Source organism: Phyllobates terribilis, unplaced genomic scaffold (genome assembly GCF_046119375.1).
Source record: "Phyllobates terribilis strain yellow unplaced genomic scaffold, ASM4611937v1 Scaffold_9__5_contigs__length_417890890, whole genome shotgun sequence".
NCBI lineage: Eukaryota > Metazoa > Chordata > Amphibia > Anura > Dendrobatidae > Phyllobates > Phyllobates terribilis.
The window spans coordinates 190006416-190025204 of record NW_027362769.1 but is presented as its reverse complement, the minus strand read 5'-3'; the positions used below and the strand labels follow the sequence as shown (position 1 = coordinate 190025204).

The following is an 18789-nucleotide window of genomic DNA, read 5'->3' as shown; positions in this document are numbered from 1 at the left end:
TCTTTACTGTCCGCTATACCACCCTCTGTGTTGCCCCTCTTTACTGTCCTCTGTACTGCCCTGTGCTGCCCCTCTACTGTCCGCTATACCGCCCTCTGTGCTGCCCGTATATACCATCCTTTAAGCCATTGTTCCCCTACGCTAGTCCTCAAGGCCCAACAGATTTTTGGGATTTTTTTTGCATTGCACTGGTGATAGTTCCATAATCTGTGCAATACTACAGAAATCCTGAGCACATGATCTGTTGGAGGCCATGAGGACTGGAGCCGGCGAGCACTGCTGTAAAGCATCCTTTCTACTCCCCCTATATATTGTACTGTATACTATCTTCTGTGCGGCATCTATATTTTATCCTGTATCCTGTCCTCTGTGGTGCCCCAATATACTGCCCTACCGTATATACCTTGCTGTGGTGCCCCTATATACTGTCCTATGTTATAGATATGATTGCATATCTATAAGAAGTCTCATAATGAACCAAGAGCTTGCAATCTAACAAGTTACCTTTACACAACCTCTATGCAGCTGACCGCCTTCTTTGGAAACAATCTATTTAAGGAAAATCCTAACGGCTAGCAGATGTGATGTTTTATGAACTGCGTCAATATAATAGATAGGAAAGTCATATTTTCGGAAACGTGATGAAATGGTGATTGCAAAGAATGGTTTCACGTCGCTGGGCGATGGCCGGGGTTCTGCCAAATGGATATCGGCCAGATAGATGACAATATCTATGCCAGGTCTCCTGTCTATGAACAGATAAAATCATGATAGGAAAGATGACGGTGATATCTCCCAGCCTGGGGGTCTCCTGGGGCAAAGATATCCTAAAAGTTGTTGTGAATCTCATAATTTTTTAAGACTAAGACACATCCCATAGTTCTCTGAAGTCCAGTCCTGTTCTGAGTCACCGGAGGGGAAGCGTACGGGTGTAACTTGTGCTAATGAAAGGCAAATACCAAATTACCATCCTTCTTCAATGCCAAGAACATAGATTGCTGTGTAGGATTGATCCGCGCTTCACTGGAGGTCTTCCCTCCGCTAAGCTCTCAGCCACGTCCATGACATCAGGTGTAGGAAGTTTCCTTTGTTAATCCTTTTATCCTTTTTATTTTATGGAATTGTATATACTGTATTGTTTTGTCCCATTTGTAAAATCTTTTGTTTGTTTTTATACACACTGCCTGTCTTTCGGATTAAATATATAAAATGTAATATCTCTGTTCCTCTTACTCTGTGAACCCCTGAAGCCATACGCTGCCTGTAACGGGGGTGCAATCGGCCGTATAAACCATTGGTGGTGGCAGCTAACAATCTATCTCAGGTTATTGTGGAGTAGGCAGTGACCGCACCGAGGTGTATATATATACACTGCTCAAAAAAATAAGGGAACACTGAAATCCCCCCTCCTAGATGTGAATGATGAAATATTCTCATTGAATACTTTGTTCTGTACAAAGCTGAATGTGCTGACAACAAAATCACCCAAAAATCATCAATGGAAATCACATTTATTAACCAATGAATTTGAAGTCACCCCCAAAATTAAAGTGGAAAAACCCACTACAGGCTGATCCAACTGTGATGTAATGTCCTTAAAACAAGTCACAATGAGGCTGAGTATTGTGTGTGGCCTCCACGTGCCTGTATGACCTCCCTACAACGCCTGGGCATGCTCCTGATGAGGCTGAGTATTGTGTGTGGCCTCCACGTGCCTGTATGACCTCCCTACAACGCCTGGGCATGCTCCTGATGAGGTTGAGTATTGTGTGTGGCCTCCACGTGCCTGTATGGCCTCCCTACAACGCCTGGGCATGCTCCTGATGAGGCTGAGTATGGTGTGTGGCCTCCACGTGCCTGTATGACCTCCCTACAACGCCTGGACATGCTCCTGATGAGGCTGAGTATTTTGTGTGGCCTCCACGTGCCTGTATGACCTCCCTACAACGCCTGGACATGCTCCTGATAAGGCTGAGTATTGTGTGTGGCCTCCACGTGCCTGTATGACCTCCCTACAACGCCTGGGCATGCTCCTGATAAGGCTGAGTATTGTGTGTGGCCTCCACGTGCCTTTATGACCTCCCTACAACGCCTGGGCATGCTCCTGATGAGGCTGAGTATTGTGTGTGGCCTCCACGTGCCTGTATGACCTCCCTACAACACCTGGGCATGCTCCTGATGAGGCTGAGTATTGTGTGTGGCCTCCACGTGCCTGTATGACCTCCCTACAACGCCTGGGCATGCTCCTGATGAGGCTGAGTATTGTGTGTGGCCTCCACGTGCCTGTATGACCTCCCTACAACGCCTGGGCATGCTCCTGATGAGGCTAAGTATTGTGTGTGGCCTCCACGTGCCTGTATGACCTCCCTACAACGCCTGGGCATGCTCCTGATGAGGCTGAGTATTGTGTGTAGCCTCCACTTGCCTGTATGACCTCCCTACAACGCCTGGGCGTGCTCCTGATGAGGATGAGTATTGTGTGTGGCCTCCACGTGCCTGTATGACCTCCCTACAACGCCTGGGCGTGCTCCTGATGAGGTCGTGTATTGTGTGTGGCCTCCACGTGCCGGTATGACCTCCCTACAACGCCTGGGCATGCTCCTGATGAGGCTGAGTATTGTGTGTGGCCTCCACGTGCCTGTATGACCTCCCTACAATGCCTGGGCGTGCTCCTGATGAGGCTGAGTATTGTGTGTGGCCTCCACGTGCCTGTATGACCTCCCTACAACGCCTGGGCGTGCTCCTGATGAGGCTGAGTATTGTGTGTGGCCTCCACGTGCCGGTATGACCTCCCTACAACGCCTGGGCATGCTCCTGATGAGGCTGAGTATTGTGTGTGGCCTCCACGTGCCTGTATGACCTCTCTACAACGCCTGGGCATGCTCCTGATGAGGCTGAGTATTGTGTGTGGCCTCCACGTGCCTGTATGACCTCCCTACAACGCCTGGGCATGCTCCTGATGAGGCTGAGTATTGTGTGAGGCCTCCACGTGCCTGTATGACCTCCCTACAACGCCTGGGCATGCTCCTGATGAGGCTGAGTATTGTGTGTGGCCTCCACGTGCCTGTATGACCTCCCTACAACGCCTGGGCATGCTCCTGATGAGGCTGAGTATTGTGTGTGGCCTCCACGTGCCTGTATGACCTCCCTACAACGTCTGGGCATGCTCCTGATGAGGCTGAGTATTGTGTGTGGCCTCCACGTGCCTGTATGACCTCCCTACAACGCCTGGGCATGCTCCTGATGAGGCTGATTATTGTGTGTGGCCTCCATGTGCCTGTATGACCTCCCTACAACGCCTGGGCATGCTCCTGATGAGGCTGAGTATTGTGTGTGGCCTCCACGTGCCTGTATGACCTCCCTACAACGCCTGGACATGCTCCTGATGAGGCTGAGTATTGTGTGTGGCCTCCACGTGCCTGTATGACCTCCCTACAACGCCTGGGCATGCTCCTGATGAGGCTGAGTATTGTGTGTGGCCTCCACGTGCCTGTATGACCTCCCTACAACGCCTGGGCATGCTCCTGATGAGGCTGAGTATTGTGTGTGGCCTCCACGTGTCTGTATCACCTCCCTACAACGCCTGGGCATGCTCCTGATGAGGCTGAGTATTGTGTGTGGCCTCCACGTGCCTGTATGACCTCCCTACAACGCCTGGGCATGCGCCTGTTGAGGCTGAGTATTGTGTGTGGCCTCCACGTGCCTGTATGACCTCCCTACAACGCCTGGGCATGCTCCTGATGAGGCTGAGTATTGTGTGTGGCCTCCACGTGTCTGTATCACCTCCCTACAACGCCTGGGCATGCTCCTGTTGAGGCTGAGTATTGTGTGTGGCCTCCACGTGCCTGTATGACCCCCCTACAACGCCTGGGCATGCTCCTGATGAGGCTGAGTATTGTGTGTGTTCTCCGTGCCTGTATGACCTCCCTACAACGCCTGGGCATGCTCCTGATGAGGCTGAGTATTGTGTGAGGCCTCCACGTGCCTGTATGACCTCCCTACAACGCCTGGGCATGCTCCTGATGAGGCTGAGTATTGTGTGTGTTCTCCGTGCCTGTATGACCTCCCTACAACGCCTGGGCATGCTCCTGATGAGGCTGAGTATTGTGTGTGGTCTCCACGTGCCTGTATGACCTCTCTACAATGCCTGGGCATGCTCCTGATGAGGCTGAGTATTGTGTGTGGCCTCCACGTGCCTGTATGACCTCCGTACAACGCCTGGGCATGCTCCTGATGAGGCTGAATATTGTGTGTGGCCTCCACGTGCCTGTATGACCTCCCTACAACGCCTGGGCTTGCTCCTGATGAGGCTGAGTATTGTGTGTGGCCTCCACGTGCCTGTATGACCTCCCTACAACGCCTGGACATGCTCCTGATGAGGCTGAGTATTGTGTGTGGCCTCCACGTGCCTGTATGACCTCCCTACAACTCCTGGGCTTGCTCCTGATGAGGCTGAATATTGTGTGTGGCCTCCACGTGCCTGTATGACCTCCCTACAACGCCTGGGCTTGCTCCTGATGAGGCTGAGTATTGTGTGTGGCCTCCACGTGCCTGTATGACCTCCCTACAACACCTGGGCATGCTCCTGATGAGGCTGAATATTGTGTGTGGCCTCCACGTGTCTGTATGACCTCCCTACAACGCCTGGGCTTGCTCCTGATGAGGCTGAGTATTGTGTGTGGCCTCCACGTGCCTGTATGACCTCCCTACAACGTCTGGGCATGCTCCTGATGAGGCTGAGTATTGTGTGTGGCCTCCACGTGCCTGTATGACCTCCCTACAACTCCTGGGCTTGCTCCTGATGAGGCTGAGTATTGTGTGTGGCCTCTACGTGCCTGTATGACCCCCCTACAACGCCTGGGCATGCTCCTGATGAGTCTGAGTATTGTGTGTGGCCTCTACGTGCCTGTATGACCTCCATACAATGCCTGGGCATGCTTCTGATGAGGCTGAGTATTGTGTGTGGCCTCCACGTGCCTGTATGACCTCCCTACAAAGCCTGGGCATGCTCCTGATGAGGCTGAGTATTGTGTGTGGCCTCCACGTGCCTGTATGACCTCCCTACAACGCCTGGACATGCTCCTGATGAGGTTGCGGATGGTCTCCTGTGGGATCTCCTCCCAGACCTGGACTAAAGCATCCGCCATCTCCTGGACAGTCTGTGGTGCAACGTGACGTTGGTGGATGGAGCGAGACATGATGTCCCAGATGGAGGAAGCCGTAGGAGGGCAACAACCCAGCAGCAGGACCGCTACCTCCGCCTTTGTGCAAGGAGGAACAGGAGGAGCACTGCCAGAGCCCTGCAAAATGACCTCCAGCAGGCCACAAATGTGCATGTGTCTGCACAAACGGTTAGAAACCGACTCCATGAGGGTGGTATGAGGCCCGCCGCCCACAGAGGGGGGTTGTGCTCACAGCCCAACACCGTGCAGGACGCTTGGCATTTGCCACAGAACACCAGGATTGGCAAAGTGGCCACTGGCGCCCTGTGCTCTTCACAGATGAAAGCAGGTTCACACGGAGCACATGTGACAGACGTGACAGAGTCTGGAGACGCCGTGGAGAGCGATCTGCTGCCTGCAACATCCTTCAGCATGACCGGTTTGGCAGTGGGTCAGTAATGGTGTGGGGTGGCATTTCTTTGGGGGGCCGCACAGCCCTCCATGTGCTCGCCAGAGGTAGCCTGACTGCCATTAGGTACCGAGATGAGATCCTCAGACCCCTTGTGAGACCATATGCTGGTGCGGTTGGCCCTGGGTTCCTCCTAATGCAGGACAATGCCAGACCTGATGTGGCTGGAGTGTGTCAGCAGGTCCTGCAAGATGAAGGCATTGAAGCTATGGACTGGCCGCCCGTTCCCCAGACCTGAATCCGATTGAGCACATCTGGGACATCATGTCTCGCTCCATCCACCAACGTCACGTTGCACCACAGACTGTCCAGGAGTTGACGGATGCTTTAGTCCAGGTCTGGGAGGAGATCCCACAGGAGACCATCCGCAACCTCATCAGGAGCATGCCCAGGCGTTGTAGGGAGGTCATACAGGCACGTGGAGGCCACACACAATACTCAGCCTCATCAGGAGCATGCCCAGGCATTGTAGGGAGGTCATACAGGCACGTGGAGGCCACACACAATACTCAGCCTCATCAGGAGCATGCCCAGGCGTTGTAGGGAGGTCATACAGACACGTGGAGGCCACACACAATACTGAGCCTCATCAGGAGCATGCCCAGGTGTTGTAGGGAGGTCATACAGGCACGTGGAGGCCACACACAATACTCAGCCTCATCAGGAGCATGCCCAGGCGTTGTAGGGAGGTCATACAGGCACGTGGAGGCCACACACAATACTCAGCCTCATCAGGAGCATGCCCAGGCGTTGTAGGGAGGTCATACAGGCACGTGGAGGCCACACACAATACTCAGCCTCATTGTGACTTGTTTTAAGGACATTACATCAAAGTTGGATCAGCCTGTAGTGTGTTTTTCCACTGTAATTTTGGGGGTGACTCCACATCCAGGCCTCCATTGGTTAATAAATGTGATTTCCATTGATGATTTTTGGGTGATTTTGTTGTCAGCACATTCAGCTTTGTACAGAACAAAGTATTCAATGAGAAGATTTCATTCATTCAGATCTAGGAGGGGGGATTTCAGGGGTCCCTTTATTTTTTTGAGCAGTGTATATATTCCATGCTTTGGAATCGGTGGTGTATTTACTATACGGTCACTGTGAGTTTCCCAATAATTGACCTAGTAGTGAAAGCAGCCATCACCTCGTCCGTCAATTGTGTATTGTCCTGATGATAGGAGGCAGCAGAGTTCTGTTCCTTGACGCCATATATACTTTGGTACCCCTATATACCTTGCTGTGGTGCCCCTATATACTGTCCTATATAACTTGCCGTCCCTATATACAGTTGTGCTCAAAAGTTTACATACTCCGGCAAAATTTTTCCTTTCTTGGCCTTGTTTCAGAGAATATGAATGAAAACATAAAACCCTTTTTCTCCCCTCATGGTTACTGGTTGGGTGAAGCCATTTATTGTGTTTTCTCTTTTTAAATCTTAATGAAAACCAAAAACATCCACATGACCCTGATCATAAGTTCCCGTACCCCAGTTCTTAATACCGTGTGTTGCCCCCTCTAACATCAATGACAGCTTGAAGTCTTTTGTGGTAGTTGTGGATGAGGGTCTTTATTTTCTCAGATGGTAAAGCTGCCCATTCTACTTGGCAAAAAGCCTCCAGTTCCTGTAAATTCCTGGGCTGTCCAGCATGAACTGCGCGCTTGAGATCTCCCCAGAGTGGCTCAATGATATTGAGGTCAGGAGACTGAGATGGCCTCTCCAGAACCTTCACTTTGTTCTACTGTAGCCAATGACAGGTCGACTCGGCCTTGTGTTTTGGATCATTATCATGTTGGAACGTCCAAGTACATCCCATGCGCAGCTTCCAGGATGATGAGTGCAAATTTGCCTCCAGTATTTGCTGATAACGTGTTGCATTCATTTTTCCTTCAACTTCTACCAAGTTTCCTGTGCCTTTGTAGCTCACACATCCCCAAAACATCAGCAATCCACCCCTGTGCTTTACTGTAGGCATGGTGTTCCTTTCATCATAGGCCTTGTTGACCTCTCTCTAAATGTAACATTTATGGTTGTGGCCAAAAAGTTAAATTTTGGTCTCATCACTCCAAATTACCTTGTTCCAGAAGTTTTGAGGCTTATTTCTGTGCTGTTTGGCGTATTGTAGGCGAGATACTTTGTGGCATTTGCGCAGTAATGGCTTTCTTCTGGCGACTCGACCATGCAGCCATTTTTCCTCAAGTGCCTCCTTATTGTGCATCTTGAAACAGCCACTCCGCTAGTTTTCAGAGAGTCCTGAATTTCAGCTGATGTTATTTGAGGGTTTTTCTTTGCATCCCGAACAATTTTCCTGGCAGTTGTGGCCGAAATTTTTGTTGGTCTACCTGACCGTGGTTTGGTTTTTACAGAGCCCCTGATTTTCCATTTGTTAATCACAGTTTGAACACTGCTGACTGGCATTATCAATTCCTTGGATATTTCTTGTATCCCTTTCCTGTGTTCTACAGTTCAACTACCTTTTCCCGTAGATCCGTTGACAATTCTTTTGCTTTCCCCATGACTCACAATCCAGAAACATGAGTGGCTGGATGAAAGATGCAAGAGTCTGTCTGGATCCCAGAAACTCACTCAGCTTTTATGCACACACACTGATTACAAGCAAACAGGTCACAGGTGAGGATGTTACCTTTAGTAGCCATTCAAACCCATTTGTGTCAAATTCTGTGCATGTTATCAGGCCAAAATCACCAGGGTATGTGAACTTCTGATCAGGGTCATGTGGATGTTTTTGGTTGTCATTAAGCTTTAAAAAGAGAAAACACAATAAATGGCTTCACCCAACCAGTAACCATGAGGGGAGAAAAAGGCTTTTTGTTATCATTCATATTCTCTGAAACAAGACCAAGAAAGGAAAAATTCTGCCGGGGTATGTAAACTTTTGAGCACAACTGTACTGTCCTATATACCCCTATATACAGTATCTTGCTGAAATGCCCCTGTATACAGCACCTTGCTGAGGTGCTCCTATATACAGGACCTTGCAAAGATGCCCCTATACAAGCTACCTTGCCAAAGTCCCCCTTTACGCGGTACCTTGCCGAAGTGCCCCTATATACGGTACCCGGCCGCGGTGCTCCTATATACGGTACCTGGCTGCGTTGCCCCTATATATGGTACCTGGCTGCATTGCCCCTATATACAGCACCCTGCCCCGGTGCCCCTATATACAGCACCCTGCCGCAGTGCTCCTATATACGGTACCTGGCTGCGTTGCCCCTATATACAGCACCCTGCTGCGGTGCTCCTATATACGGTACCTGGCTGCGTTGCCCCTATATACAGCACCCTGCCGCGGTGCTCCTATATATGGTACCTGGCTGCATTGCCCCTATATACAGCACCCTGCCCCGATGCCCCTATATACAGCACCCTGCCGCAGTGCTCCTATATACGGTACCTGGCTGCGTTGCCCCTATATACAGCACCCTGCTGCGGTGCTCCTATATACGGTACCTGGCTGCGTTGCCCCTATATACAGCACCCTGCCGCGGTGCTCCTATATACGGTACCTGGCTGCGTTGCCCCTATATACAGCACCCTGCCGCGGTGCTCCTATATACGGTACCTGGCTGCGTTGCCCCTATATACAGCACCCTGCCGCGGTGCTCCTATATACGGTACCTGGCTGCGTTGCCCCTATATACAGCACCCTGCCGCGGTGCTCCTATATACGGTACCTGGCTGCATTGCCCCTATATACAGCACCCTGCCGCTGTGCTCCTATATACGGTACCTGGCTGCGTTGCCCCTATATACAGCACCCCGCTGCGGTGCTCCTATATACGGTACCTGGCTGCGATGCCCCTATATACAGCACCCTGCCGCGGTGCTCCTATATACGGTACCTGGCTGCGTTGCCCCTATATACAGCACCCTGCCGCGGTGCTCCTATATACGGTACCTGGCTGCGTTGCCCCTATATACAGCACCCTGCCGCGGTGCTCCTATATACGGTACCTGGCTGCATTGCCCCTATATACAGCACCCTGCCGCTGTGCTCCTATATACGGTACCTGGCTGCGTTGCCCCTATATACAGCACCCTGCCGCGGTGCTCCTATATATGGTACCTGGCTGCATTGCCCCTATATACAGCACCCTGCCCCGGTGCCCCTATATACAGCACCCTGCCGCAGTGCTCCTATATACGGTACCTGGCTGCGTTGCCCCTATATACAGCACCCTGCTGCGGTGCTCCTATATACGGTACCTGGCTGCGTTGCCCCTATATACAGCACCCTGCCGCGGTGCTCCTATATACGGTACCTGGCTGCGTTGCCCCTATATACAGCACCCTGCTGCGGTGCTCCTATATACGGTACCTGGCTGCGTTGCCCCTATATACAGCACCCTGCCGCTGTGCTCCTATATACGGTACCTGGCTGCGTTGCCCCTATATACAGCACCCTGCCGCGGTGCTCCTATATACGGTACCTGGCTGCGTTGCCCCTATATACAGCACCCTGCTGCGGTGCTCCTATATACGGTACCTGGCTGCGTTGCCCCTATATACAGCACCCTGCCGCGGTGCTCCTATATACGGTACCTGGCTGCGTTGCCCCTATATACAGCACCCTGCCGCGGTGCTCCTATATACGGTACCTGGCTGCGTTGCCCCTATATACAGCACCCTGCCGCTGTGCTCCTATATACGGTAACTGGCTGCGTTGCCCCTATATACAGCACCCCGCTGCGGTGCTCCTATATACGGTACCTGGCTGCGATGCCCCTATATACAGCACCCTGCCGCGGTGCTCCTATATACGGTACCTGGCTGCGTTGCCCCTATATACAGCACCCTGCCGCGGTGCTCCTATATACGGTACCTGGCTGCGTTGCCCCTATATACAGCACCCTGCCGCTGTGCTCCTATATACGGTACCTGGCTGCGTTGCCCCTATATACAGCACCCTGCCGCGGTGCTCCTATATACGGTACCTGGCTGCGTTGCCCCTATATACAGCACCCTGCCGCGGTGCTCCTATATACGGTACCTGGCTGCGTTGCCCCTATATACAGCACCCTGCCGCTGTGCTCCTATATACGGTACCTGGCTGCGTTGCCCCTATATACGGTACCTGGCTGCGTTGCCCCTATATACAGCACCCTGCCGCGGTGCCCCTATATACGGTACCTGGCTGCGTTGCCCCTATATACAGCACCCTGCCGCTGTGCTCCTATATACGGTACCTGGCTGCGTTGCCCCTATATACAGCACCCTGCCGCGGTGCTCCTATATACGGTACCTGGCTGCGTTGCCCCTATATACAGCACCCTGCCGCGGTGCTCCTATATATGGTACCTGGCTGCATTGCCCCTATATACAGCACCCTGCCCCGGTGCCCCTATATACAGCACCCTGCCGCAGTGCTCCTATATACGGTACCTGGCTGCGTTGCCCCTATATACAGCACCCTGCTGCGGTGCTCCTATATACGGTACCTGGCTGCGTTGCCCCTATATACAGCACCCTGCCGCGGTGCTCCTATATACGGTACCTGGCTGCGTTGCCCCTATATACAGCACCCTGCTGCGGTGCTCCTATATACGGTACCTGGCTGCGTTGCCCCTATATACAGCACCCTGCCGCTGTGCTCCTATATACGGTACCTGGCTGCGTTGCCCCTATATACAGCACCCTGCCGCGGTGCTCCTATATACGGTACCTGGCTGCGTTGCCCCTATATACAGCACCCTGCCGCGGTGCTCCTATATACGGTACCTGGCTGCGTTGCCCCTATATACAGCACCCTGCTGCGGTGCTCCTATATACGGTACCTGGCTGCGTTGCCCCTATATACAGCACCCTGCCGCGGTGCTCCTATATACGGTACCTGGCTGCGTTGCCCCTATATACAGCACCCTGCTGCGGTGCTCCTATATACGGTACCTGGCTGCGTTGCCCCTATATACAGCACCCTGCCGCTGTGCTCCTATATACGGTACCTGGCTGCGTTGCCCCTATATACAGCACCCTGCCGCGGTGCTCCTATATACGGTACCTGGCTGCGTTGCCCCTATATACAGCACCCTGCTGCGGTGCTCCTATATACGGTACCTGGCTGCGTTGCCCCTATATACAGCACCCTGCCGCGGTGCTCCTATATACGGTACCTGGCTGCGTTGCCCCTATATACAGCACCCTGCCGCGGTGCTCCTATATACGGTACCTGGCTGCGTTGCCCCTATATACAGCACCCTGCCGCTGTGCTCCTATATACGGTAACTGGCTGCGTTGCCCCTATATACAGCACCCCGCTGCGGTGCTCCTATATACGGTACCTGGCTGCGATGCCCCTATATACAGCACCCTGCCGCGGTGCTCCTATATACGGTACCTGGCTGCGTTGCCCCTATATACAGCACCCTGCCGCGGTGCTCCTATATACGGTACCTGGCTGCGTTGCCCCTATATACAGCACCCTGCCGCTGTGCTCCTATATACGGTACCTGGCTGCGTTGCCCCTATATACAGCACCCTGCCGCGGTGCTCCTATATACGGTACCTGGCTGCGTTGCCCCTATATACAGCACCCTGCCGCGGTGCTCCTATATACGGTACCTGGCTGCGTTGCCCCTATATACAGCACCCTGCCGCTGTGCTCCTATATACGGTACCTGGCTGCGTTGCCCCTATATACGGTACCTGGCTGCGTTGCCCCTATATACAGCACCCTGCCGCGGTGCCCCTATATACGGTACCTGGCTGCGTTGCCCCTATATACAGCACCCTGCCGCTGTGCTCCTATATACGGTACCTGGCTGCGTTGCCCCTATATACAGCACCCTGCCGCGGTGCTCCTATATACGGTACCTGGCTGCGTTGCCCCTATATACAGCACCCTGCCGCGGTGCTCCTATATACGGTACCTGGCTGCGTTGCCCCTATATACAGCACCCTGCCGCTGTGCTCCTATATACGGTACCTGGCTGCGTTGCCCCTATATACAGCACCCTGCCGCGGTGCCCCTATATACGGTACCTGGCTGCGTTGCCCCTATATACAGCACCCTGCCGCGGTGCTCCTATATACGGTACCTGGCTGCGTTGCCCCTATATACAGCACCCTGCCGCTGTGCTCCTATATACGGTACCTGGCTGCGTTGCCCCTATATACGGTACCTGGCTGCGTTGCCCCTATATACAGCACCCTGCCGCGGTGCCCCTATATACGGTACCTGGCTGCGTTGCCCCTATATACAGCACCCTGCCGCTGTGCTCCTATATACGGTACCTGGCTGCATTGCCCCTATATACAGCACCCTGCCGCGGTGCTCCTATATACGGTACCTGGCTGCGTTGCCCCTATATACAGCACCCTGCCGCGGTGCTCCTATATACGGTACCTGGCTGCGTTGCCCCTATATACAGCACCCTGCCGCTGTGCTCCTATATACGGTACCTGGCTGCGTTGCCCCTATATACAGCACCCTGCCGCGGTGCCCCTATATACGGTACCTGGCTGCGTTGCCCCTATATACAGCACCCTGCCGCAGTGCTCCTATATACGGTACCTGGCTGCGTTGCCCCTATATACAGCACCCTGCCGCTGTGCTCCTATATACGGTACCTGGCTGCGTTGCCCCTATATACAGCACCCTGCCGCGGTGCTCCTATATACGGTACCTGGCTGCGTTGCCCCTATATACAGCACCCTGCCGCGGTGCTCCTATATACGGTACCTGGCTGCATTGCCCCTATATACAGCACCCTGCCGCGGTGCCCCTATATACGGTACCTGGCTGCATTGCCCCTATATACAGCACCCTGCCGCGGTGCTCCTATATACGGTACCTGGCTGCGTTGCCCCTATATACAGCACCCTGCTGCGGTGCTCCTATATACGGTACCTGGCTGCATTGCCCCTATATACAGCACCCTGCCGCGGTGCCCCTATATACGGTAGAAGTCTTTGTGGACACTTTTACTTCTCATTGATTTTCTCTTCTGTATTTTTAGCCCGGACTGAGGAACGCGGAGATGGAGAGAAGCGGACTTTACCCGTACAGCGGCCTCCCGGGGTCCCGCCACTCCTGCATCTACCCCGGACAATACAACCCATCATTCATTAATGAGGACAATAGGAGGAGGGACTACTTCTAGAATAGAAGGAAGAATCGCACTGCCCCCCGCATCACCACGACTGCCCCCGCATCACCACGGCTGCCCCCCGCATCACCACGACTGCCCCCCGCATCACCACAACTGCCCCCCGCATCACCACGACTGCCCCCGCATCACCACGGCTGCCCCCCGCATCACCACAACTGCCCCCCGCATCACCACGACTGCCCCCGCATCACCACGGCTGCCCCCCGCATCACCACGACTGCCCCCGCATCACCACGACTGCCCCCCGCATCACCACGGCTGCCCCCCGCATCACCACGGCTGCCCCCCACATCACCACAGCTGCTCCTAGCATCACCACGGCTGCGGCTGCCACTGACGCCCGCATCACCACGTCTGCCCCCCAGATCACCACGGCAGCCCCCACATCACCACGGCTGCTCCTCGCATCACCACGGCTGACCCCCACATCACCACGGCTGCCCCTCGCATCACCACGGCTGACCCCCACATCACCACGGCTGACCCCCGCCCCCCACATCACCACGGCTGCCCCTCGCATCACCACGGCTGACCCCCACATCACCACGGCTGCCCCTCGCATCACCACGGCTGACCCCCACATCACCACGGCTGACCCCCGCCCCCCACATCACCATGGCTGCCCCCCACATCACCATGGCTGCCCCCCGCATCACCACGTCTGCCCCCCAGATCACCACAGCTGACCCCCACATCACCACGGCTGACCCCCAGATCACCACGGCTGCCCCCCGCATCACCACGTCTGCCCCCCAGATCACCATGGCTGACCCCCGCATCACCACGTCTGCCCCCCAGATCACCACAGCTGACCCCCACATCACCACGGCTGACCCCCACATCACCACGGCTGCCCCCCGCATCACCACGTCTGCCCCCCAGATCACCATGGCTGACCCCCGCATCACCACGGCTGACCCCCGCCCCCCACATCACCACGGCTGCCCCTCGCATCACCACGGCTGCCCCCAATCTGACATAGCAACTACAAAGACACGAGAATATGAGGAAGACGCAAAAATCAACCATGGCGGCCGCCGCCGCCATCGCCTGTGTCCAGTCATTCATTGATGTGTCCACGTCTATGGGAAGAATGTGACACCGCGATACGCCACCGCCGGAAATACGGAGGAGCAGTCACACCACAAGGAAGGAGAGCAAAGGAGCGGACTGGTGGCCTCCCGCCTGTACAAGGAGTCTCATCCTCCGTCCAGGAGAGGCTCGAGGTTCTCTGTGACCTCAGTCCAGACGTGAGGACGTTATCCGGACCGGACGTCGTGCCCGCGGCCACTCAGCTGCACTTCTCTTTCGTGTCATTTTTTTGTATTTTCAATCTAGATGGCTACAAACCTGTGGAGCAGGCGGCCATAATACCGGAGACATGCGGACACCCACCGCCATTGTGTGCACAGCCACATAATCTGCTATCCCGTGTGTGGGGGCAGAACACAGGACAACCGACCAAGTGCCCCCCACAGCCAGGCAGGAGGCACAATCTCTGTACGATGCGGAGAAGCTAAACTTACCCTGAGCAGCATCTTGTCTTATCCTCCAGTCACCTCCAGAGCTGCACTCACTATTCTGCTATTACATCATGTCTTATCCTCCAGAGCTGCAGTCACTATTCTGCTGTTACATCACGTCTTATCCTCCAGAGCTGCACTCACTATTCTGCTGTTACATCACGTCTTATCCTCCAGAGCTGCACTCACTATTCTGCTGTTACATCATGTCTTATCCTCCAGAGCTGCACTCACTATTCTGCTGTTACATCATGTCTTATCCTCCAGAGCTGCAGTCACTATTCTGCTGTTACATCACGTCTTATCCTCCAGAGCTGCACTCACTATTCTGCTGTTACATCATGTCTTATCCTCCAGTCACCTCCAGAGCTGCACTCACTATTCTGCTGTTACATCCTGTCTTATCCTCCAGAGCTGCACTCACTATTCTGCTTACATCATGTCTTATCCTCCACAGCTGCGGTCACTATTCTGCTGTTACATCTTGTCCTATCCTCCAGTCACCTCCAGAGCTGCAGTCACTATTCTGCTCACACATCATGTCTTATTCTCCAGAGCTGCAGTCACTATTCTGCTGTTACATCGTGTCTTATCCTCCAGAGCTGCAATCACTATTCTGCTGTTACATCATGTCTTATCCTCCAGAGCTGCGGTCACTATTCTGCTGTTACATCGTGTCTTATCCTCCAGAGCTGCAGTCACTATTCTGCTTAGACATCATGTCTTATTCTCCAGAGCTTCACTCACTATCCTGTTGTTACATCAGGTCTTATCCTCCAGAGCTGCGGTCACTATTCTGCTGTTACATCTTGTCTTATCCTCCAGACACCTCCAGAGCTGCGGTCCCTATTCTGCTGTTACATCGTGTCTTATCCTCCAGAGCTGCAGTCACTATTCTGCTGTTACATCAGATCTTATCCTCCAGAGCTGCAGTCACTATTCTGTTACATTGTGCCTTGTCCTCCAGTCACCTCCAGAGCCTCAGTCACTATTCTGCTGTTACATCAGATCTTATCCTCCAGTCACCTCCAGAGCTGCAGTCACTATTCTGTTACATCGTGCCTTATCCTCCAGTCACCTCCAGAGCTGCAGCCACTATTCTGCCGTTACATCAGATCTTATCCTCCAGTGACCTCCAGAGCTGCAGTCACTATTCTGTTACATCATGCCTTATCCTCCAGTCACCTCCAGAGCTGCAGTCATTATTCTGCTGTTACATCATGTCTTATCCTCCAGAGCTGCAGTCACTATTCTGCTGTTACATCATGTCTTATCCTCCAGAGCTGCAGTCACCATTCTGCTGTTACATCTTATCCTCCAGTCACCTCCAGAGCTGCATACTATGCACTATATCTGCCACAATGTCGCCCAGTTTCCCACTCACTGTACAGACGTGTGAAATATGAGTTTCTGCAGTCCAAGTACTAAAAGAAACAAGGTATAATTGTGAGTTCAGCTCTGAATGTGACTAGAGCCTAGCACTTGATGTAACAGTATTAATCCATGTGATTGGAGCACAGCGCCTGATTCTTGGATGCAGCTCCGGATGTGACTGGTGCACGGCGCCTGATGCTTGGCTGCAGGTCTGGATGTGACTGGAGCAGGGCACCTGATGCTTGGATGCAGGTCTGGATGTGACTGGAGCAGGGCACCTGATGCTTGGATGCAGCTCTGGATGTGACTGGCGCATGGCCCCTGATGCTTGGATGCAGTTCTGGATGTGAGTGGAGCAAGGCGCCTGATGCTTGGGTGCAGCTCTGGATGTGAAATGTGCACGGCGCCTGATGCTTGGGTGCAGCTCTGGATGTGAAATGTGCACGGCGCCTGATGCTTGGCTGCAGGTCTGGATGTGACTGGTGCACGGCGCCTGATGCTTGGATGCAGCTCTGGATGTGACTGGAGCATAGCGCTTGGATGCAGCTCTGGATGTGACTGGAGCAGGGCGCCTGCGGTACCTCTGGATCAGTACATCTCTGGAGCTGCTCTGTGTGATGATGAGATCGGTGGTGCAGATCGGCTGCAGCGCTGCTTTCTTGGTAATGCTGCGCAGTCTCGGACGTCGCCTCCTGATCTGCTATTTACAGTGTATCCTGCAGCCGCCGCTGCGCCTCCTGCACTTCTGCAATAGTTAATACCGGCGCTGCCATGATCTGGTCAGGTGACCTGTGTATTAGCCCCTCGCTCTGCGGGGCCGCGGGGGCCACTATCGTGCCGATTCTCATCTCTTATAGGTTTCTCTCTCACTGTGATGGCGGCTGGCGTTCTAGGCAGTCGCAGATTAATAAACCCAGATATGATTGTGTCCCGCGCCGCCGGCTGCACTTATTTCTATGGGGTGAAATGATGGGGGAGGTGTGGCTGCTCCTGTGCTGCCCCCTATGGGGAGGGTCCGGTACTGTCCACTCTGCCGTACACACCACATGAAGGTTGCACTGCGGCAAGACTGGAATAAAAACCCCAATCCAGTTGGAGTTTTGGTCATAATTCACATGTGACTCGACGCCTGAAGACCTCAGTATGAGGCCATCAGGCTGCAATCACTACAGGTACCAGGAAGCCGTAAAAGGGGATAAAACCTCCTCACTTGTTCTTCACTCAGTACCTGCTTCTCACTGCTGCAGTTTGTGCTCCAGAGCTGTAATTGTAACAAACAGAGCAGGTGACATCTCATCACGGCGGCACAGAGCGGGCGGTGACATCTCATCACGGCGGCACAGAGCAGTCGGTGACATCTCGGCACAGAGCGGGCGGTGGCATCTCGACACAGAGCGAGCGGTGACATCTCACTATGGCGGCACAGAGCCAGCGGTGACATCTCACTATGGCGGCACAGAGCAGTCGGTGACATCTCGACACAGAGCGGGCGGTGGCATCTCGGCACAGAGCCGGCGGTGGCATCTCACCACGGCGGCACAGAGCAGTTGGTGACATCTCGGCACAGCGCGGGCGGTGGCATCTCGGCACAGAGCGGGCGGTGGCATCTCGACACAGAGCGAGCGGTGACATCTCACTATGGCGACACAGAGCCGGCGGTGACATCTCACTATGGTGGCACAGAGCGGGCGGTGGCATCTCGGCACAGCGCGAGCGGTGACATCTCGACACAGAGCGAACGGTGACATCTCGGCACAGAGCAGGCAGTGACATCTCACTATGGCGGCACAGAGCCGGCGGTGACATCTCGGCACAGAGCGGGCGTTGACATCTTTCCACAGAGCGGGCGGTGACATAGCACAGAGCCGGCGGTGACATCTCACTATGGCGGCAAAGAGTGGGCGGTGACATCTGGGCACAGAGCGGGCGGTGACATCTGGGCACAGAGCGGGCGGTGACATCTGGGCACAGAGCGGGCGGTGACATCTGGGCACAGAGCGGGCGGTGACATCTCACTATGGTGGCACAGAGCCAGCGGTGACATCTCGGCACAGAGCATGCGGTGACATCTCAACACAGAGCGGGCGGTGATATCTCAGCACAGAGCAGGCGGTGACATCTCAACACAGAG

At 54.1% G+C, this 18789-nt stretch overlaps 1 protein-coding gene across 2 annotated transcripts in view; it reads left to right on the top strand.

Annotated features, from left to right (window-relative positions):
* Positions 1–17572, top strand: part of HEG1 (heart development protein with EGF like domains 1) — a 174970-nt gene extending 157398 nt beyond the window's left edge. The window contains exons 13-14 of one of the 2 annotated variants that reach the window (XR_012250709.1): positions 13609–16150; positions 16196–17572. Coding sequence is in view for 1 of the 2 variants with exons in the window: in XM_073647533.1 (XP_073503634.1) it covers positions 13609–13752 (144 nt within the window). In the remaining variant the exon portion in view is untranslated. Of the gene's footprint in view, positions 1–13608 lie in introns of both variants that reach the window. The other variant, XM_073647533.1, reaches the window with a different exon arrangement.
* The last annotated feature ends 1217 nt before the right edge of the window (positions 17573–18789 follow it).